The sequence below is a fragment of the Ictalurus furcatus genome, chromosome 27 (genome assembly GCF_023375685.1).
Source record: "Ictalurus furcatus strain D&B chromosome 27, Billie_1.0, whole genome shotgun sequence".
NCBI lineage: Eukaryota > Metazoa > Chordata > Actinopteri > Siluriformes > Ictaluridae > Ictalurus > Ictalurus furcatus.
Window position 1 is genome coordinate 3,201,872 of NC_071281.1, and position 22,243 is coordinate 3,224,114.

Sequence of the window (22,243 nt, forward strand, 5' to 3'; positions counted from 1 at the left end):
AGTGGAGTTAATTCAGTGGGATCAAACTAGTGAGATTAAATCGGTGAGTTTAAACTAGTGACTTTAAGACTGCAATTTTAAACCGATGGGAATCAGATACTGATATTAAATCAGTGGGATTAAACCAGAGGGATTAAGCAGTGAGATTTAAACAGTGAGAAAAACAAATGCATACATTGAAAATGCCCAAAACATCCAAACACTTGTTACTGATATCACTTTGAACAGGAAGTACTATATATTAAACAGAAAATGTATAGGACTTCTTTTTAACTTTTAACTTTTTGTTTTTTGGAATAATTTTTTTTCCCTCAAGGTTTTTATTTTTTTTGTAGCTAAACCTCATTCTGGAAGTCTCCTTATTCCCACAGCTCTACAGCTGCTATTTAAAACTGTCACCATTCGGGAAAGATTGCGTTCGGGATGTGAATAGCTCTTACCTGGGGCGGGCGGGCCGTGATTTGGACACGCCATGGTGCAGTAAGTAGGGGGGAAAACTCGAACACGAAACCCAGAGGAAGATCGCCGTCGCTGGGGACAGAATGTGGGTCCTCATGACCTCAGGTGGATCACATGAACTGGATTAAGTGGATATGAGCAGAACATACACTTTTACTGATGGAAAGGCCGTAAATGGCCTAAATCCCGCTGTTAGCATTGAACACTTTTAACACTGTTCACGCGACACACGTGGTTTTCTCAGTTTACACACCTGGTTTATTTCATTCATGATCCAGGCCTGGAGAGGAATTCCAGGAATAATTTGGCCAAAATACTTCTTTATTTTACTACTTATCAACAAATATATTTTCATCCAAATTATTAGCAATAAACAATACAAAGTTACTGCTAATCATTTTAACTTTTTTTTTTTTTAATCTTGGTCTCATTTGAACACATTTCATTTACCATGGATGAATATGACTGTAAAAATAAATGATTTATTTATTTATTTATTTAAAAGAAAGAAATCCTGAGTTCATAACATTTTATGTTGTTGTTTTGATGTTGTTGGTTTTTTTTTTTTTTTTCGCTCATTGCACATTTTGAGCCAAGAATCAATATAGATTTTTGAAAGGCAGTTTGAGTCAAAGCACAAATCTTGAGGTTGAGAATAATAAATAGTTGCTGTTTAAAATGCGATAAACAACTGAAAAATCAGACACTATGGCATGAATACGCATGTAGGTCTGCTTTTATAAGTAAGGAAATAATGCTACAGAGATCTTACCTTCAGATCTGGTAGGTCTAAAAAAAAAATAAAATTGTGAGCTCTCAATTCATACAGCAATATATATAATCAGCACACACACACACACACACACACACACACACACTCTCTCTCTCTCTTCACTGGTCATGTTGACACTGAATATTAAATTTTGCTGACTCATTAAATAAAAACCCCCAAAAAATAGAGGAGGTTAATATGAAACTCAATGAACAAGTTTCATATCAGTATTTAGCGAAGCACCCTCAGTACTGTTGGCGTTTTATTCTCAGTATTCGGTTTGCTGATGAAGAACAGGACATGCGAATTATTGTAGAACAGATTTAATGCTTCAAAAGCTTTTACTATTTTTTTTTTATTTTATTTTTAAAAATACATTCTTAGCATTCTGACCACTTTCCCACAAAAACGTGTTTAATGTATCCTCTCCACAGCTCACTTTCAACTGTTCCTGGTGTATTTTACGGCTCTAATTGCGATTAATGGTACTTTTAACTGGTTTGTTTTGGGGTTTTTTTCATATCCATTACCCAACCTTTTGCAGGTCAACAACCATCTGTATTTTTTATTTTTTTTTTGCTGAAAGCTCTTCGTTTTATCCCCCCCCCCCGCCCCCACCACCGTGGTGGATGATAAACTGATTTTAGATTTAAATACTGCAAGGGCTTCATTTGTAAAACATGGGAACGCAGAACACCAAGCGAGGGCAAGAACAGGCATGATGCTGCCACCGTGTGGATGGTATTAGCCAGATGTAGCACGTTTGTCCATTTTTTGTCTCATCAGACCACAGAATCGTTTTCCTCATGCTCTTAGACTCCAAGTTCCTGCCATATGCCTTTTACTCAAGTGGCTCCAATCAATGATTCTGAACCTGACTGATGGAGTATTTCTCCTTCCGGCACCTTCTTCCATCTCTGTGGAGGACTTCTGAAGCTCCAAGTGTGGCCACTGGGTTCTCGGTCACCTCCCAGTTTTAAGAAGAGCCCTGGTGGTTCCAAACCTTCCCCCAATGACGGAGCCCACTGTTCTCCTGGGAACGTTCCGAGCTTTAGAAACGGTTTTGTCTTGACACAATTTGGTTCTGATCGGCGAGACTTCTAGAGCCGTCTCGAGATCATTGAAGCAAACAGGAGGCACCGGAGCTCCATTTGGAGTGCCTTGGAGACAAAGGATAAAATTCTTGGGAAAACGACGTTCCATCGATACATTTTTGTCCAGGATATAATTGTGTCCTATATTAATCCTCCGCGTAGGTTTGGGAAATGACCCTCAGTAAGACGCCATCGCACAGGAGTGGTTACTGCTTTACCAACTGCGTTTATTCAGCTAGCACGGGTACAGGGCTGTAAAAGTTATGTCAGGACCAAGCTAAGAGGAATGTACCTTCTCAAATATCTATAAATTTCAAATAAATCCTTGATTCAATCTAAATAAAACACTAACAAGTGGGGGGAAATGATAATCAGACCAATACAAGAATTATAACAGAGCTGCAATACACAAACACCAACAAGAACGAATCAAGCATTATATTCTGTTTATTATTAATATATATATATATATATATATATATATATATATATATATATATATATATATATATATATAATTATTAACACAATGCGAAAGCCTGAAAAATACAGAACTGCAATGACAAAAATCACAAGTTTATATATTAATATTTTATCCACGTAAGCAAAATTCATGAAACATGTTGTGCAGTTTTGTGTGTGTGTGTGTGTGTGTGTGTGTGTCTGTCCACATGCTCTGTGGCAGAACTTTCTTTTCATGGAAAGGAACTGAAATGAAGAAGTTTGCACCCAAAGTGGGCAACCACAGACAGAGGCAGACAGACACACACACACACACACTTACACGCTCAAAAACAAAGTGTCCATGGCAACAATAACTTGCACGCTGTGGATATTTTGTGATCTATCGTGTATAACTGGTTATATCGGCGCATGCCTCGTGATAGCTGGGGAATGATTAAGGATGGGTTCGGCGCTCAGCAGTGGGATCAAGCTCACAAAATGATCTTCTCTATAAACTCTTGGCTGAAATACAGAACCAAACCTCTGCCTGAGCGCCGGCGCTGTTTTCGAGACAGCCCTGTCATGCTATTGTGTTTTTTTTTTTTTTTAAGGGTTAGGGTTAAATGCACTGAGAAGGAATTCACGTTTGTTTAATGTGTGTAAATATGCTTATTGCTTCAAATCTCGAACAAACTGTTACGGGTTTTGTGTAGCCGTTTCGTCTAAACAAGCTGTGCTGTTGCTAGGCAACTGGAAATATGAACGCTGAGCTAGTCGTGCTAGCTAACAGTGTTGGAATTTGGTGTCTGCTATGAAGTGTGTAGCATCACACAAACCTGAGGAAATGACCTTCATACATACGAACACACACACACGTGCACGCACGCACGCACGCACGCATGTTTCAGTACTCAGTGTTGTACACAGACAGATTGCTGGAATGTGTGACACAAAGTTCCCATGGATACTGGTTGATGGGCCTCTTGACTTCTGCCCCATGTCGTTTGCTCTCTTGCACCATGAGGGCCACGTCCTCGTCGTCCAGGATGCGCACCAGATCTCCTTCAGAGTCACGGTAGTTTAGTGCAATTTTCTCGACCTGGAACACCTCCCTGTGAGAGTGAGGGAGAGAAAGAGAGAGAGAGGGGGAGTGAGAGAGAGAGTGAGTGAAAGAGAGGGGGCGTGAGGGGGAGCGAGAGTGAGGGACAGAGAGGGGGTGAGAGAGAGGGAGGGAGAGTGTGAGAGAGCGAGGGAGAATGAGAATGAGGGGAGTGAGAGGGAGAGAGAGGGAGGGAGAGCGAGAGAGAGGGAATGAGAGGGAGTAAGAGAGTGAGCATGAGAGGGGGTGTGAGAAAGAGGGAGAGAGAGTGTGAGTGAGAGACAATGAGTGAGTGAGAGTGTGAAAGAGAGGGAGAGAAAGTGTGAAAGACAGAGAGTGTGAGAGAGAGAATGAGAGTGAGTGAGAGTGTGAAAGAGAGAATGAGAGTGAGGGAGAGAGAGTGTGTGGGAGAGAGAGTGTGAAAGAGAGCGAGAGTGTGAGTGAAAGAGAATGAGAATGAGTGAGAGTGTGAGAGAGGGAGAAAGAGTGAGAGTGAGAGAGGGAGAGAGAGTGTGAGTGAGAGAGCGAGAGAGAGTGTGAGTGAGGGAGAGAGAGGGAGAGAGAGAGAGGGAGAGAGAGTGTGAGTGTGAGAGAGTGTGAGAGAGAGGGGGAGAGTGTGAGTGAGAGAGGGAGAGAGAGTGTGATATTGAGAGGGAGAGAGGATGTGATAGAGAGAGGGGGAGAGTGTGAGAGAGAGGGGGAGAGTGTGAGAGAGAGGGGGAGTGTGTGAGTGAGAGAGGGGGAGAGGGTGAGTGAGAGGGAGTGTGTGAGTGAGAGAGGGGGAGTGTGTGAGAGAGAGTGTGTGAGTGAGAGAGGGGGAGAGTGTGAGAGAGAGGGGGAGTGTGTGAGTGAGAGAGGGGGAGAGTGTGAGAGAGAGGGGGAGAGTGTGAGTGAGAGGGAGTGTGTGAGTGAGAGGGGGAGAGGGTGAGTGAGAGGGAGTGTGTGAGTGAGAGGGGGGAGAGGGTGAGTGAGAGGGAGTGTGTTGTACAGGAGCATTTAAAATAAAATGGCAAAAAAAGGCGCAAATATGTTTCTTCATAATAATGGAGTGTGTACTTGAAAAGTACACTCATGGGTCAGACTTGTTTACGAAAACAAGTGTGTGTGTGTGTGTGTGTGTGTGTGTGTCAGTCATCAGTAAATTCGCATAATCCATGTGACTCCTAAGTTCCCCTTTAGACTGAATTTCCTTTTCAGAGTTAATAATCCTCCACTTAACGAGGAGCGGGCGTCACCGTTTTGTTCGCCGCTCGGCATCGTGGGAGAAATAACGACGACCGTAACGACGATGAGGAAATAAATGAGCGTGTGATTAAAGAGAATTATAAATGAACAAATGAACAATTTACAGTCTGATGAAGGGTGACGACATGGAAAAACTAATTAGAGAGAGAAAGATTACATCGGCTTTCACATTGCCAGATTTTATTCAGACGGGTGTGTGTGTGTGTGTGTGTGGTTGTTTGTGTGTGTTGTGACTTACCTCATGCGTGCCAGAAGGTCGAAGTACGACGGCTGGATGGAGAGGTCTTCTTCTACACACACATCCCTGCGCGCACACACACAACACACACACAACACACACACACACGATACACACTAGTTTTCACTCTGATAAGTTCAGATCGAAAGAGACTTGTGGAAAACAGAACATTTCTGTGAAGAGATTTCTAAACCAGTCGTGCAGTGTTTAAAGCGGCGGTGTGTATTTTTTTCGCTTATGGGATGTTTACATGTCTCACCTTTCATCCACACCTCCGGGGTGCAGCAGGCAGCAGTGCAGGCAGCTGTAAGAACCTGGACCGCTTTTTTTCTTGCCAGCCCCGCCCTCTTCATCCGAGTCGCTGTCAGGTAGAGGCTTAATGATCTTTACAAATGACTCCGGGAAAATGCCTATCCTCTCTTTAACCGTGCCCTGAGAGATAGAGAGAGAGAGAGAGAGAGAGAGAGAGAAACAGACAGGTAGGCAGAGAGAGAGAGACAATGATGGATATAGACAGAGATTGAAAGAGAGACAGAGAGAGAGAGGTAGTGAAAAAGAGAGAGAACAATAGGTATAGAGACAGATTGAGACAGTGAAAGAGAGAGAGAGAGAGACGATAGATATAGAGACAGAGAGAGAGAGAAAACGATAGATATAGACAGAGTGAGAGAGAGAGAGAGAACAATAAATATAGAGACAGTGAATGAGAGAGAGACAATAGATACAGAGACAGTGAAAGAGAGAGACAACGATAGAGACAGAGTGAGAGAGACAGTGAATGAGAGAGAGAGACAACGATAGATAGAGTCAGAGTGAGAGAGAGACAACGATAGATATAGAGACAGAGTGAGAGAGAGATAGTGAATGAGAGAGAGAGAGAGAGACGATAGATATAGAGACAGTGAGAGAGAGACAACGATAGATATAGAAAGAGTGAGAGAGAGAGAGAGAACAATAAATATAGAGACAGGGAATGAGAGAGAGAGAGAGTGAGTGAGACAACGATAGATACAGAGACAGTGAAAGAGAGAGACAACGATAGAGACAGAGTGAGAAAGAGACAGTGAATGAGACAGAGAGAGACAACGATAGATATAGAGACAGTGAGAGAGAGAGACAGTGAATGAGAGAGAGACAACGATAGATATAGAGACAGTGAGAGAGAGACAGTGAATGAGAGAGAGACAACGATAGATATAGAGACAGTGAGAGAGAGACAACGATAGATATAGACAGAGTGAGAGAGAGAGAAAACAATAAATATAGAGACAGTGAATGAGAGAGAGAGAGTGAGAGAGACAACGATAGATACAGAGTGAGAAAGAGACAGTGAATGAGAGAGAGACAACGATAGATAGAGAGACAGTGAAAGAGAGAGACAACGATAGATATAGAGACAGTGAATGAGAGAGAGAGACAACGATAGATAGAGAGACAATGAAAGAGAGAGACAACGAAAGAGACAGAGTGAGAAAGAGAGTGAATGAGAGAGAGACAACGATAGATATAGAGACGGTGAAAGAGAGAGACAACGATAGAGACAGAGTGAGAAAGAGAGTGAATGAGAGAGAGACAACGATAGATATAGAGACGGTGAAAGAGAGAGACAACGATAGAGACAGAGTGAGAAAGAGAGTGAATGAGAGAGAGACAACGATAGATATAGAGACGGTGAAAGAGAGAGACAACGATAGAGACAGAGTGAGAAAGAGACAGTGAATGAGAGAGAGACAACGATAGATAAAGAGACAGTGAAAGAGAGAGACAACGATAGATATAGAGACAGTGAATGAGAGAGAGAGACAACGATAGATAGAGAGACAGTGAAAGAGAGAGACAACGATAGAGACAGAGTGAGAAAGAGACAGTGAATGAGAGAGAGACAACGATAGATATAGAGACGGTGAAAGAGAGAGACAACGATAGAGACAGAGTGAGAAAGAGACAGTGAATGAGAGAGAGACAACGATAGATATAGAGACGGTGAAAGAGAGAGACAACGATAGAGAGAGAGTGAGAAAGAGACAGTGAATGAGAGAGAGAGACGATAGATATAGAGACAGTGAGAGAGGGGGACGGGGGGAGACAGGAGAACATAATTTAGTACATATTGTGATCTATGACCTGTTTTATGAAGGTTAAATTTAAATTTACAAAATATATATATTAACATAAAATGATTACATTTACAATGCTAAACTGTTAGCTAACACAGTAACACGTCTTTATTAATACAATATACACACTGCATTAATACACCTCTCTCTCTCTCTCTCTCTCTCTCCCGCCCTCTCATTATGTAAGACTTTGGCTAAAACACTAAAACACTCCATCCCTAATGGATACCGGGAGTTTAGGAGATTTTACTGGCGTTTTGGGAATGTGCTAAGCCTGAGACGATAAGACGTTCACGATTTTCACATCTCCGTTACTTCCTCGGTTCTTTTCATAAAACTGCAGCATGTCTTTTAAGGGGAACCAGTCAGTTCCTGCACCGTGCTACTGAGGCAAAAGTGGCAGAAATGAAAGGGTTGATGTGATAGCTGTTATCAAAACCTGACATTAATTCCATAGGGTTCTAAGACTGGGTGTGCACTTATCATCCTACTGATACCAGAGTGGCTAGAATCATAATCAAGCCATCAGGAAATGATAATGAAGGAGCCTCCACTCATCTCCTGCAGACAAAAACATCAAAGACATGCTTGTCAGGAGTGAATTAAATACTCAGCCTAAGAGTACCTACTCTAAGAGTACTCCTGTAGTTCCACTTACATATTTATTAATACAGGCCCTAAAGCGGTGCTCACCGACCCTGTTCCCGGAGATCTGCCTTCCTGAAGACTTTCATCGTGCCCCGTCTAAAGAAGTTCACGAGCCACTAAAACAGGTGTGTTCGATTTTGGTTGGAGATGAAACCTGCAGGAAAGGAGATCTCGAGGAAGACGGTTGGTGACCACTGACCTAAAGGATGTTCACCGCTCCTCGTGCATCACTGCAGGACACGTTTACTGCCTTTCCTGCAAGAGAGCTGCAAATCAGGAAGGACAGGAGACTGGTTGATTGTTTCGTCGAGCCCCTTTTGTGCCACCGGAATGAAGGATCTCTCCTTTTCTCGCGCACGTTGATGAGAGGAGAATGGGATCAGGACGTCTAGAGCAACTCGAATAGCAACTCTTTACGACCGTGGTGAGCGGAAAAGCATCCCAGAACGTGCACCGTGTCAAACCTTAAGGTGGATGGGCTACGACAGCAGGAGATCACACCGGGTTCCGCTCCTGTCAGCCAAGAATAGGAATCGGAGGCTACGCAGGACACGAGGCTCATCAGACATGGACTGGAAAAAACATTACCTGGTCTGACATCACAGTTTCTGCACAATGTGTCATCAGCCATGAATCCATGGACCCGACCTGCCTTGTGTCAGTTCAGGCTGGTGTTGGCAGAGCAACGGTAATGATGGGGAACGATCTTGGCCGCCTTAACGCGCACCTATTATGGTTTTTTAGGAAACGTGCCTAATTTTGTTTTAAAGCTCTCATACGATAGATTCACACGCATCCGAGGTCCAAAAACACTTTAACGTACTCATTATTTAAACTGCAGCGTTACCTTTTCCCCCCAGTATCACAAACGACTCGTTAAACGATCCGTTCTAATGGATTCGCCCTAAACTCCTCCTTTCAGACAGCATACTCTGCTCTGATTGCTCAGACGTCCCAGTCTGTCGTGATTGGTCTACCGCTGTCAGTGTGTCTCGAAAAGGAAACGCCCACTACCGTAACGACTTTCAGCTCCATCTGTTCCCGAGCAGCCGATGAAGGCCAGAGGCGGGGCTTTTCATTACAGACCTACGTAGATTAGTACAGGATGTAAGTCTGGAATCACTAACGACTCGTTTCAGCTGTTCGGAATCGGTTCCTTATTTTGGGAGTCGATAACTCTGCATGGAAGGGAATCGTTGAAAAACCATAATGGGTGCGCTTTCATACCAATCGAGCACAGTTTGAATGCCTCGTCCTATTTGAGTGTTCTTGCGGAAGTTTCCATGCCATGTAGTGCACATTTCAACACTGGTTGAAATGCGTTATGGGGATTTGGGAAGGGTTTTCCAGGGTATTAGGGGAGGAATTGGGGTCGCTGCAGATATGGAAGATATCAGATGTTTAGATCTGTTATCTACAGTAGGGAGTATTACGGGCAATTTATTTGCGCTTCTGTGCAAGGCATTAGAAGAACTAGGTTTATTTTGAGGACCTAAAGGATGTAGCGTATATGAAGTGTGTGATTGGACATTGCACTGACCCTCATCGCTGGGGTCTTGAAGGGTTTAAACGCACGGAATTTCCGTTCTGTCCCTACGAACCGTTTCCATCTCGAGCTATATTTCGAACTCGGTGCTTCTGAAAAGCCGTGGCTTAAAAATCTAACCGTGGTTTGGTGGATATGCCCACTACACACTCCCACACCAAACACCTGCGCACTCATCCTCTCCGCTCCCTCGCTTTCCCTCTCTCTGTTGTCTAGCCTCTCCATCACTTTTCCTTTTTCGATCTCCATCTCTCCTTCCGTCAGAGGCTCGTGTAGTTTTCCCTCTCGTGCTCACGGACACAATCTCTCACTCTCTCTATCTCTCTCTCTCTCCCACCCTTCCCAACGCACTCTCCTCCCCTCCCTCTCTCTCTCTCTCCATCCTTCGCTCTCTATCGCGCTCTCTCTATCTCTCACTCTCCCTTTCTCCATCCCTCGTTCTCTCTCCCTCTCCTTCAGCTCACCTCTAGCCAGTCGGCGTTGACTCTGCGCAGGAGAAAGATCACGTCCCCGGACTTCAGGCTCAGCTCCAGGCGCCCGTTCCCGTTGAAGTCGAACAAGGCCTGAACACACGCGCACACGCACAAAAACACACACACATTATATATACACACAAGCACCAAGCGGACAGCGTTGTGAGGACACACGAGGTAGGATGGCAATCTCGTTCCAACTTTCTGAGTGACTGAGCAAGCGAGCGTGTGTGTGAGAGAGAATGAGTGAATGAATGAGTGGGTGAATTAGAGAGAGAGAGAGAGAGAGAGAGAGAGAGAGAGGAGTGAACGAGTGAAAATAGATTAGTTAAAAGACAAAAGTGTAAAAGAGTAGATATTGATTGGTTTAACTTGTGCCAAGTCCCCTGCATGCAACTTCATGCAAACAGTTGTATGTGTGTGTGTGTGTGTGTGTGTGTGTGTGTGTGTGTGTGAGTGTGAGCGTATAGAGAAAGAGAAAGGAAGACAGACTCTTGTAACACGTTACAGAGCTTCTTCTGATGTGTGTGTGTGTGTGTGTGTGTGTTCCCCTTTAATGTGCATTAAGACACTCAACATGGCTAAAGCAACACTCACATACACTTCTTTATTCTCACACACACACCTTTATTCTCACACACACACACACAAATGTGTATCATAAAGAGACTGTATAGTGAGAGAGCGTGTGTGTGTGTGTGTGTGTGTGTGTGTGAGTGAGTAAAGAAGCTTTGTTGCTTTGTTTGCCGGAGTGGGAGTGAGTAGGTGAGACACTGTTACATGTTATAAGCTAATTATGTATTGGCAATTAAACTCCTTTTGTGTGTGCGTGTGTGTGTGGATCCTTGTGGGCAGTACTTGCACGGAGACACACAGACGGTGTTAAAAGCTCGTGCTCTGTTTGTTAGAGCGAAGGCGCGCAACACACACCTCCGTATTACCCGACCGTGTTACACAACTCCGCAACACGCAGCTCCATGTTACACAACTCCTCAGCGCGACACACAGGGCCGGTGTTACACAACTCCGGCAACACACGACTCCGCATCCGAATTCACGGCGTGAACGAGGCCGCTGGTCGCAAGTGCGCCATTTTGCAGCCTGGTCCACCGGTGGACTCGTGATTTCCCACAATGCACTGCACATGCTGGGGGTCCGGTTTGGTGGTATGGGACCAGAGATTGTAAGAAAAAAACAAGAAAGAAACTGCACAAACGCCGTCGAGTGTTTAAATGTCTTTATACCACAACGCTACCACATTCTGCATTCTGATTGGTCGGAGGGTGTTTTCTAGAAGAAAAAACAACAATAGCGCTACACGTTATCGTTTCTATAGTAACAACCGCTATGGCTGAAGCGATTTTCCGAAGGGGAACAACCGTCCAAACCTTCTTCAGAGCAAACCCTACTCGCTAGCGTAGCTTGCTAGTGCGCTTCGTTTCAACTTAAGCTAACGTTGGTAAGATTCGAACGAGTCTAGGAGCTCAAGCGCATGGACCAAAAAAAACTCTGAGTCTGAACTCATACTTCACTGGCAATGAAACAGGAAGTTCACTGTCGCTCTTCTCCTACTGGTACAACTTACGCAACGCAACTGAAGCAAAGCTTGCGACATAAATAATGCGTCCGGTGTAACTTCTAGCTAACATTACGCTAAAGGCAATACCAACGGCAGCTTGCGTGGCCGCTTACCACCAACCTTTTTACATCTGTACCTCGGCGTAAAAGTCATTCGGGGGCAACTCAGTTCGCTCAAGAGTCTCGCCTTTCACCGCAGAGCCCGTGATGATGTAGTATTTTAAGACGCATCGATCAACATTAGCATAGAAGAGCCCAGGGTCGTGGTGGTGGTATTGATCCTGCTCCGTGCATCAGTATTCACAACCATACCTGCTGAGGACAAACTATTAGGAGACTGACACTGAGTGATGTTCAGTGGTTTGTCAAGCACTTCACCCCACACACACACACACACACACACACACACACACACACACACGCGCTTGTATATGCTTTTTGAATAATCCCTAAAACCAGTTATACAAAAAAAAATACAAATTTTATTGATAAGAGAGGATAATCTCGAACCTTGACCCGAGAGTGAAACTGGTTAAAATGAATCACCTGAATCAAGTCAAGCCAAGCTGCCAACTTTCTAGCGGCTGTGGCGTTAGCGTCACGAGGAATTAGCATCGCAATACTAGCATTCTAAGGCGTGGACGTCGTTAGTCATGATAGTAGACTTTTCGTAAACGTACCACTACGCCCTCGAGTCACAGGACCCACGTGTCCTGTTCATTTGTCTCGCTCTTGATGCCTTTCGACGCATTTAGGGCCAGAATGTTCCAGGCTAGAGAGACAGAGAGACAGAGAGAGAGAGAGAAAGAGAGAGCACACCTAACTTTAGGCTTTCGCAAAAAAAAAAAAAAAAGGAAAAAAAAAAAAGGTTGCGCTTCCAATTACGCCGCTGTCGACCTGCTAAACGAGCTCATTAACACGTGGGGAAGAACGAGATGGGTCTCAGGTTAAATGAACTGACACACTTCGCTTTCAGGCGTTCCCGAGAGGACTCCAGAACAATACAAAGAGAGGACTTGCGGCCCTGGGGCGCTGGCACGGCACTTCAAAGCGGGTCCCGAGAGAGCGGAGGTTATAATTAACGTGCAATTATGAACGTCGAACTCGCCCGCGTAGACGTCGGCTTCTCAGTGACGCCCGGGTTTTAGGTAGGCGAGTACCTTTATCCCGGCTGATGCGAACAGAGATATTATCGCCCGTGTGTTAACCCGAGCGACTGTGCTTACACGACCTAACCCTATCATCTCTTCCGAGTCTAATATCGCCGTGGCTCAAGGACCCCCGAACTGTCCTGACACAGCTCATTGAGATTCAGCTTGCTCTGTGCAGACATGTCACGCTGCTTTGGCCCTCAGAGAGAGCGAGAGAGAGAGAGAGAGAGATAGAGATAAGAGATAGACAAGTGTTGAAAAAGCGATAGACTTCTACCTCTGCTGCCCTTCACGCTAACTCGCAGCTGGAACACTCAACCGCTCCGAGTTTTCACGTTCCCGGTGTTCCGATTTTAGTTTTTAGTATTGACGTAGCTTTAGTATTCATTCTGTTCATTATTGCCGTGCACGTGACGTTCGTCCTCTCGTCAGTCCAGCGTTTAAAATACACCTGACCTTTCTCACGCAGAATCGGCTCTGAGAAACGTAGCGAGTGTTATGCTGGCTAGCTAAACGGCAAAGCTCAAACGTTACGTAAATGGAATTTCGGGATTTCGACGTGTCCGTGACAAATAAACAAATAGATCGTGTGTGACGTGTGAGGAATAAAACGCCGTGTTGTGCGATTATAGGAGAACGAACAATAGCTACGACACGCCGGTGCGATGAAGCCGAGTTGATTACTTTCCTATAACAGCATGCCCTGAAGTCCCTTTTTTTTTATTCCAATGCAATTTGATTTCAATTAAAGAACAAACCATCCATTTTTTTAGTTGTGGAGCGTCTCTGAGTGAGCTGTTACTATGGAAACAATAACGTATTCGAGGGAATACGCTGTTTCTACGTTTGTTTCTTTCTAGAAGAGATCTCCGAAGCTAGTTGAGAAGATGTCCGCCTCCCCCCTAACGCACCCTCTCTGCCTACTAAGTGTGCTTAAAGTTCCAGGATATAAAATACGCGAGCTTAATAGGATCAGCTTCCATTACGGAGCGTCTAATATCTCCATAATTCTTCTTTCTGGAAGAGCTTTTATCCGTGTGACTGCGGCACGTCCAGCAGAGGAGTCGCGTGAAATCGCATTTGGGTCTTGCTCTCCGGGGCTAACGTGATGGGTCTGGTTTCTTATGCGGCTCAAATGAAGCACGGAAGAGTGTGACACACACACACACACACATCCAGCAAAATGAAAGAAATGAGAAAGCCCTTCTACACCAAGTCAAAATGTTCGTAAATGTTTGTAAACGTTTCCGTCCACGCAAGCGGCGTTTTCATAACCGTTTCCGTCCCCGTCCACGTGAGCGGCGTTTTCATAAACGTTTCCGTCCACGCAGGCGGCGTTTTCGTAAACGTTTCCGTCCACGCAAGCAGCGTCTTTCCGGAAACGTTTCCGTCCACTCGAGCGGCGTTTCCGTCCACTCAAGTGGCGTTTTTGTAAATGTTTCCGTCCACGCGAGCGGCGTTTTCAGAAACATTTGCATCCACGCGAGCGGCGTTTTCATAAACGTTTCCGTCCACGCGAGCGGCATTTTCTTAAACGTTTTCTTCCACGCAGGCGGCGTTTTCGTAAACGTTTCTGTCCAAGCAAGCATCGTTTCCATAAACATCTCCTTCCACTGAAGAACCTTTTATGAGTTTTATCATTTCTCCATATTCGAGGTACCTTCAGTAGTGAGCATATCAAGTAAACATTTGGGATTTGGCCCAAATGTAAACGAGTGCATTTCCGACCCCGTGTTTGTCGTCTTTACAACTCCTTTACTTCAAACGCACACGTAGATGTCCACGCCTGCCTACACCTGCGGCTGACGTCTGTGTTTGTGCGTGGGTGGTGTATTTTGGGTGTGAAGTTTGTCGAGGTCAGTGGGTAGGAATTGGTGTGAGTGGTACAACATGCCCAGACAGAGCGGACTGAGAGAAAGAGATAGAGAGTGTGGTTGGTTTGTCATATTGAGAGGGGGGGAGGGGGAGAAGAAAAGGGAGAGACAGAGCTGTGTAAAGAAATTAGAAATAGAAAATAGAGCAGGGCAGGAACTAATGATAGGGTGACCTCATGACCCAGAAAGCAGGAGGGAGGGAAAAAAATGTGACGCTCCTTCACTGAAGAAGGAAAAGAGAGAAAGAGGGCGATTAGAGTTACGCCATCTGCCTTGCAGCACAACACAACATCCTATTACAGCAATTTTCATCAGGATTTACAACTGCTGCTGCACACACACCACACACAATGGTCAAAAGAACATACAGAATGATTTAGCTCATATATGGCTCACACATGTGCGAATGTGTGTGTGTGTGTAGGAGTAGTAGGCGTAGTGCAGGATTGCTTGTCTTAACCTTTGATCATATTCTGAGGCTATAAATCCCACGCTCTATATGTGTGTGTGTGTGTGTGTGTGTATGTGTTTGTGTGTGGGAGCTCCATTGCACAACAATTGCATTTGCTTCCACAAGGCGTACGTTTGTGTTGTAACCATACAACCACATGCTTTCAAGAGTTTTGACACTTGTGTGTATGTGTGTGTGTGTGTGTGTGTGTGTGTGTATGTGTGTGTGTGTGTGGAGGATGAGGTTTGAGTACAGAAAGAGTTACCAGGGAAACAATTACAGTACCTCGGCTCTGGGGGAAGAGAGCAGGTCCGTCTTGGGCTGTTTCTCGATTTTTCTGCAAAGTGAAACGGAGAAAGTGAGCGACTGAGCGAGGAGCAGAACGCAGCCTAAAATAACCGTCAGAAATAAATCAATAAATCCATATTAAGTCAATGAAACAATAAAAATCAAGAACTGTGAGCTTATTTATTCAGGTCCACTTGAAATGATAAGCCTCGTAATTGTGAGCCAAAATTGCTGTACATGGTCGTCTTTGGAGTGACACTACTGTAAATATTTGGTGTACATGGTTATCTTTGGAGTGACACACTACTGTAAATATTTGGTGTACATGGTTATCTTTGGAGTGACACACTACTGTAAATCTTTGGTCTACATGGTCGTCTTTGGAGTGACACGCTACTGTAAATCTTTGGTCTACATAGTCGTCTTGGTAGTGACACGCTACTGTAAATCTTTGGTCTACATAGTCGTCTTTGGAGTGACACTACTGTAAATCTTTGGTCTACACAGTCGTCTTTGGAGTGACACGCTACTGTAAATCTTTGGTCTACATAGTTGGAGTGACCCACTACTTTTGTGGTCCATATGGCTAAATCACAGTCTAACAACCTTGGGTTTTTTTACCCTCTTTCCCAACTTTTAGAGTCAAAACATCAGACCCAAAGCTCTCCTTCCGTCTGATATTTAGCTTATACAGTAGGGATGTATTGATACCAAATACTGGTGTCAATAATCGGTCCAATACCGTACTCATTTTCTGGTCGAAAATGCTCTGACACCAACACCCAGTGATACTATGTGACCTAGTGAATAGTATAAGCCTAGCGTATGCTGTCACACTGATCAACGGAATTCACAAAATGACCGCAATTAACGATGGCAAACGAAGCAGACCGCAAACTGTGCTCTGAGAAAAGATCATGAGGGGGAACCTGCAGCGTACAAGCTTCCTACATTACAAGTAACCTTTACAATACAACATCTTTACTGTGTTTAAACAGTGTGTTTAATAGAGAGCGTGAGGTCGGCTGACCCCAGCGTACGGAGCATCCGAGTGTCTGCATTAAAAATGAGCACAAGGTGCAATAAATTGCAAGCGAGCTATTTGGGACCGTGGAGAAGTAAAGCGGGTGCGAGGAGAAACTGTCGACTCGTGCGAGCGCTTCACTTCTGCGAGAACTGAGCGCCAAGGACTATGAGTCAACGTGCAAATCGTGGCGCTTTTTGCTCGTTTTGAATGATCTGTTCTGCTACGGTGTTTCTTCAAGTGCTGTGCTTTCCACCGTTTGACGACCCATGCACTCAATATTTCCTCCATACGGCAATCTTTAGTGTGGACTGGGCAATTTCTTTCGTTCTACATGGCCAACTGACTGTCAAAAGTTGAGGATCCATGTGGCTGCCTTTTTGTGTGAACAGCTGAACAATGATAGGCCAGACAGACTACTTTCAGGTACATAAATGAACCGTTGTTTCGGTCTGTCAGTGTTAAGAACTGAAATCAGAGAGTGGTTTGTTTGCAGTTTCCTCCTGCAAAACCAAAACACCAAATTAATCAAGTGCAGAAATGTCCTCCAGAACCCTGGTGTATATATTTCATTTGAATTCTCTTGAATGCTCTTGACCCGGTATCTCAGTAGGCTTCATTTTCATCCGAAAAAAAGGTTTTGCGACATGCACAACATGTTGTGCATATTGCAAGAAGAAGGAGGAGGGTTTTATCTAAAATGTGACACTGAATACATGTGATGTTGCTTGTGCAAAAATAAGGAAGATGACTGTTTTATACTGAAGTTCACTTGAGATCAGCCCTATTGTAGTAGCTGGGATTCCAAACTGGAGTATGGAAGTGATCTTACACTTTGCGTGTCGGGGGTCGGAGGCGCCGGAGCGCTTTGGGGACCTGAAGGCTGTCGTATTCGGTCTGATAGAAAAACATCCGGATCAAATCATCCAGAAGAACCCATATTGGCAAACACAGCAACTTCTACCAAAGAGAGAGAGAGAGAGAGAGAGAGAGAGAGAGAGAGAGGGAGAGCACTGAATTAAAAACCTGAAACTGAACACAGATGATTAGAAGAGAGTGAGTGAGGATGTCACGGAAAGAAGAAGTACGCTTCAGAATGAGGAAATGGGACTTTTTCTATTTTTGCTAATTACAATGCTGTTACCCAAATCGAAAAACAAAAGTCTGAGGCAGATACAGTGCTTTGCATAAATATTCACCCCTTGAACTGCTCTACCTTTTATCTTACAACCTTAAATGGAAATGAACTTAACTGGGTTTATATGTCATAAATCTACACAAACGTTTCTGTAGAATCCTCTAGAATTTGCTCTGGTGCGACCAGTCACCATCAGAAGTCGCATCATTAGTCGAACGCCGTCGACCCGCGTGCAATTACGGTGTCACTTGATCTCACTATAAATACACCTGTTCCTGGAAGGCCCCCAGACACAGGTACCAATACTTATGCGAGGCACTGTAAGATGTAAAGAAAACGTTCAGGGAGAAAAAAACTTGTGATCAACATCAATCTCACCTTCATGTATGTGTTGAGCTCTGGGATCCTGTTTTCTGCTATTTCCTGTTTGTTGCCCACGTACACTTTGCCTGCAGCCACACAGAAGGGGGAAAAAAATAACACATCAACGCAATAAAAAGGTCTGGAAATTAATTCCCTCATGAAGCAAAACAAAAAAAAAAACTAATCAAATCATTTCCCAAGGCCTGCGTAATATCTTGCATCGTAATTAGACCCCTTGGCTCGAGGACTTTATATGTCACAGGAAATTGCTTTATTGTTTATCTATTTGTTTAAAACCTGTTGGGCCTAGCATGTTTCCTTGAGGCACGCCGTGTTAATCGGAGCGCTGCTGAGATTCCTGGTAGAGTGATGATCAGTTCATCGCTTGGAAGGGCGTCTGCTGTAGCAAAATCAAATTTTAGCGTCAGATTAACGGCTCTCCCTCTCTCCCGATATGCCGTTTCTTTCCTGTCTGTTCGTTTTAATGGACTCTGCCGACAGGTTCCTATAAGCCTAATTATATTCTGGGGGTCTATATTTAATGCCGCAGGATGTGAAGCAGAGCGAGAGAAAGACGGTCGGGACAAATATGAGGCCCATTATCTTGCTTCGACATTACTGCGCTTGGATCAAACGATCATCGCCGCTCGTCTAATTAGGCCTCTGATGTTCCCCGTTCTAATTATATTTCATATTGTAGCACAAAGCGATCTATTTCTACTCATCCAATGAACTGGGCTTTATGTTTACGATGTTACAATGCGTAAATGGGATCGTTAACAGCTATTTTGGACCTTGAAATTTACGGTCGGTGACAATACGGCAACATGTGCTCGCTTTTGAACACCCCGTACTGACGACTACATATGGCCACCTCGTTCTGTTATGCGTGTGTTAATTTGGCAGCGAGTAGAAGGTGTTTTCCGTTTCTGACTTTCACAGGAACGAGGGTGACAGACGTGTTTACTGAGGTAATTACTTTCACCTTTCTCTCCCCCTCTGTCAGCCAGACAGCGAGCTGTTTAACCATATCCTCGCAGGGATTGTATGCTGGCAGTGGCATCACGTTTGGGGCCATGGTTCATTTGATGTGTCTGGCAATTACCCTCGGTGAAGAGACTGGGCCTGATGCATCTCTGGCTCGGCCATTCTATTAGAACGGTTTCTGGCGGCAGTAATGGAGACATTTGTGCCGTCTCTTTACGACTGAAGAAGCTCTCCAGACAGATTTGCATTCGTTTCAGTGACGCACAACAATCAGCTCAATGTGAAAATGGCCAACAGTTCTAAAACTGAATATCGAGTAGGTTGAAAATTTTGTGGACCAGGGTCAAATGGAGTTGACTGAATGCTAGGTTCAAATGGGGTCGTGTGCTCACCGAGTTCATAAGAAGATCCTAGATCCTAGAAGATCCTTGTGGTACTTGCTATTTTGGAAGTTGAGGGCTGAAACCAGGTCAATGTGTAGTTCAGTGTAGTTACGTTGTAATTTTAGTCATAGTCTTTTTTTTAGCGACGTTCGGAGAAGCTTGTGATTTTTACAAGTTAACGCAGGTTTGGGCCGAGACGCGTCATGTGACATCGTCACAACGCGCGTTCAGCCAAAGCCGCCTTCGATTCGCGTGCGTCGTACACGAGTACAGTTAAAAGGTCTCGTTTGCCAACAAACATCACTGCGTAAGCCCATGCGAAACGATTTTGTGCGATTGTGATTTCAAAACTACGTAAAGTGGCGAAAACGATGGCGAATGCTGAAAATGTCTGCAGCAAAATCGAGCATTTTTGGCCGCGACAATCATGAAAAAGAGTCATGAAAAATCCTGTACGGACTGGTTTAACACATTTAACAGTTCAGTGTTAGCTAGCTAAATCACTAGTCTCAGCCATTAGCTTGGTTAAGCTACGTGTTGACATTTCCAAAACTGCCTACAAACAGCCTTTGCAAAACTTGAGCCACTTGAACAGGAAATATATTGTGTGTTTGAACAAACCAGAAGATTTCTGAAGTGTTCTAGTACTGGACGTGAGTTTACTAAAGACCGAGGTAAATGATTGAAGTATTTGGCAGTGCTGATGCCTAAGCTGTGTCCATTTCCTCACGGTGTCTGAAAGAGGCACTGACCTGGTAGAGTGGGCAGTGCAACGGTGTTGGGTCCTGACGCAGACTCGGGGGAGAACTTCTGCTCCAGATTCTGATGCAGGGTGTAGAAGTCACTATACCTGCGATAGATCAGGTACTTGCTGCCTCCTTTAGTCCTCACCTCGATCACAAAGCGCTACCAGAGATGGAGAAGAAATCAGAAGTGACAAAATTAGGCATGGAACCAAAACATTTTTTCAATAGGTCATTGCCTAGACCATAGACCAGGGGTCAGGGCTGTGGTGCATCCTGGGAACACGCTGTGTGTGGCAGGAATACACCTTGAATCGGACACCAGTCAATCGATCTACTGGGATGTTTTTTGGAGGGGAAGGAAACTGGAAAAACCCAGAGGAAACCCAGACAGACACGGGGAGAACAAGCGAAACTCGGAAAAAGAGATTAACTCTCTTTTTAACCACCAACAATGCTTTCAAGACCCTGAATAGCTCAACCGGACACCTACAGGCTATGTAAGTTCTAACCCTGGAGGGTTTAATAACACTCAGCGACATGGACATGATGACAATGCCTATGAGAAATTCTGCTAGAACCTGCAGGTCTTTAACTCCATGAAAGGGTCTGAAGCTTGAACACTATGGCTGAGTTAACTTGCGACTGCAGCTTGTACTACAACCTCCAGAATACCGTTAGCATCGGTGTAAAAGGTGATCACCAAGAGACTCTCTTTACAAGGCTAAAAGTGTTTCAATATGAACACGGCTGCACCAAAAACCCCATGATGGTTCTTACGTGGTCTGGTGAGTTTCTACACTTGCACCAACCCAGAACTGCTAAATAACCTTTAGAAATCTGGTATCGCTTCCTCTTAGGAAAGAGCCTGGTGGTTTACACCGCATATTTCCCCCATATCTAATATCTCATTTCCCCCAACCCAACTCATTTGTTAATCAGTTACAGGTTGAGGATGTATTTATTCAATCAAACTGTTATATTTCTGTCTAGAGAGATGAAGTGCAGGACCAACACTGACTGCCTCCTGTCAGTAGTCCGGGAGACCATTGTATCCTATGAATAAACAAATAAAAACCCTGTAGTCTAGTAACACAAAACCACCATCAAATTCCACCACACTGTTAGAAAACCAGCCAGATTGGTGAACCGTTTGGACTGTTCACATTGTGATATTAAACAAAAAAAAAAAAAATTAGAAACATTCAATAGGAGGCATTAATGGTTTCCCGGGTTGTTGTTGTTTGTTTGTGGGGTTTTTTCTTCTTCTTCTCAGAATTGACTTAGAAGACCATGACTCCGTGAACTCTCTCATAAGTTTATTTATTTACTTTTCATTAATAGAAATAGTACCAGGACTCACAAAGTAGACAATAAAGCCCTTTTTCTCCTCGACGTCAGCGATGGTGGCGCTGACTGGCACGTTGTGAGGCAGCTGCTCGAAATCACTGAGGGGTGTAAAGAAAATGACAGTGTACAGTACAAAGCAAAGGCAGACTTGAGTCAAGAAACTTTTCACACACACTTTTTGTTTATAAATACACACATTTATGGGGTTTTTTTCCCTCTCAAAACTGAACGTTTTTCTACTAGTCAGTTCTCTACGACGGTTCTCTCTCTCTATCTCTCTTCAGTAACCGTCGTTTTTCAAATGTGAATTCTGCGCGTGAGACTGAGATACTAGGATGAGCGCGCGACCGTCTCGCGCAGCCTGTTAACGCGTGTATACACAAGGAGGAATGAAGATGAAGTAAAGTTCTATATCTATCTATCTATTTATTTATTTATGTTCACTGCCTTACCTTTCATCTCTCAGCTGTCGTGGGAGCGACATGGCGACGTCGTGTAGTAGAGCTATTAAGGAACAGCTGTTAGTGTTCGCGCTGTCACTTGAACGGGTAGATCAGGGTTGCCAGATTGAAAGGAAAAAAACATAAGCGAATTTTTTTGTTGTGTTTTTTTTAAAAATCCCTGTCACGATGAAACACTCATCAGGGGAACAATAATCCATAATAATCTGAACGGTTTGCATATCAAGATTCATAATTCAACTGTGCAAAGGATTTATTTCATGATGAAATTCTGCGGTTATATTTTTGGCTTAAACGTCGTTTCGTTGGCTTCTTTT

General features: G+C 44.2%; 1 protein-coding gene across 1 annotated transcript; it reads right to left on the reverse strand.

Annotated features, from left to right (window-relative positions):
• Positions 1-3,227: 3,227 nt before the first annotated feature.
• ncf4 (neutrophil cytosolic factor 4) lies at positions 3,228-22,017 on the reverse strand. Its single transcript, XM_053617147.1, has 10 exons — positions 21,918-22,017; positions 21,479-21,563; positions 20,125-20,278; positions 18,018-18,088; positions 17,334-17,461; positions 15,475-15,526; positions 10,127-10,225; positions 5,611-5,783; positions 5,352-5,417; positions 3,228-3,881 (listed from the first exon to the last, which is right to left on the reverse strand). Exons 1-10 carry the CDS (start codon positions 21,947-21,949, stop codon positions 3,674-3,676), a joined length of 1,068 nt encoding a protein of 355 aa, XP_053473122.1. The 5' UTR covers positions 21,950-22,017; the 3' UTR covers positions 3,228-3,673.
• Positions 22,018-22,243: the final 226 nt, after the last annotated feature.

Excerpts from the sequence above, each read along its gene's own strand:
- ncf4 (XM_053617147.1), bottom strand. The coding sequence starts at position 21,949 with ATGTCGCTCCCACGACAGCTGAGAGATGAAAG. Across the intron at positions 18,089-20,124 it reads TGCACTGCCCACTCTACCAG|GCAAAGTGTACGTGGGCAAC; the intron begins GTCAGTGCCTCT and ends GTGTGGCTGCAG. Across the intron at positions 10,226-15,474 it reads TCTCTTCCCCCAGAGCCGAG|GCCTTGTTCGACTTCAACGG; the intron begins GTACTGTAATTG and ends GCGTGTGTTCAG.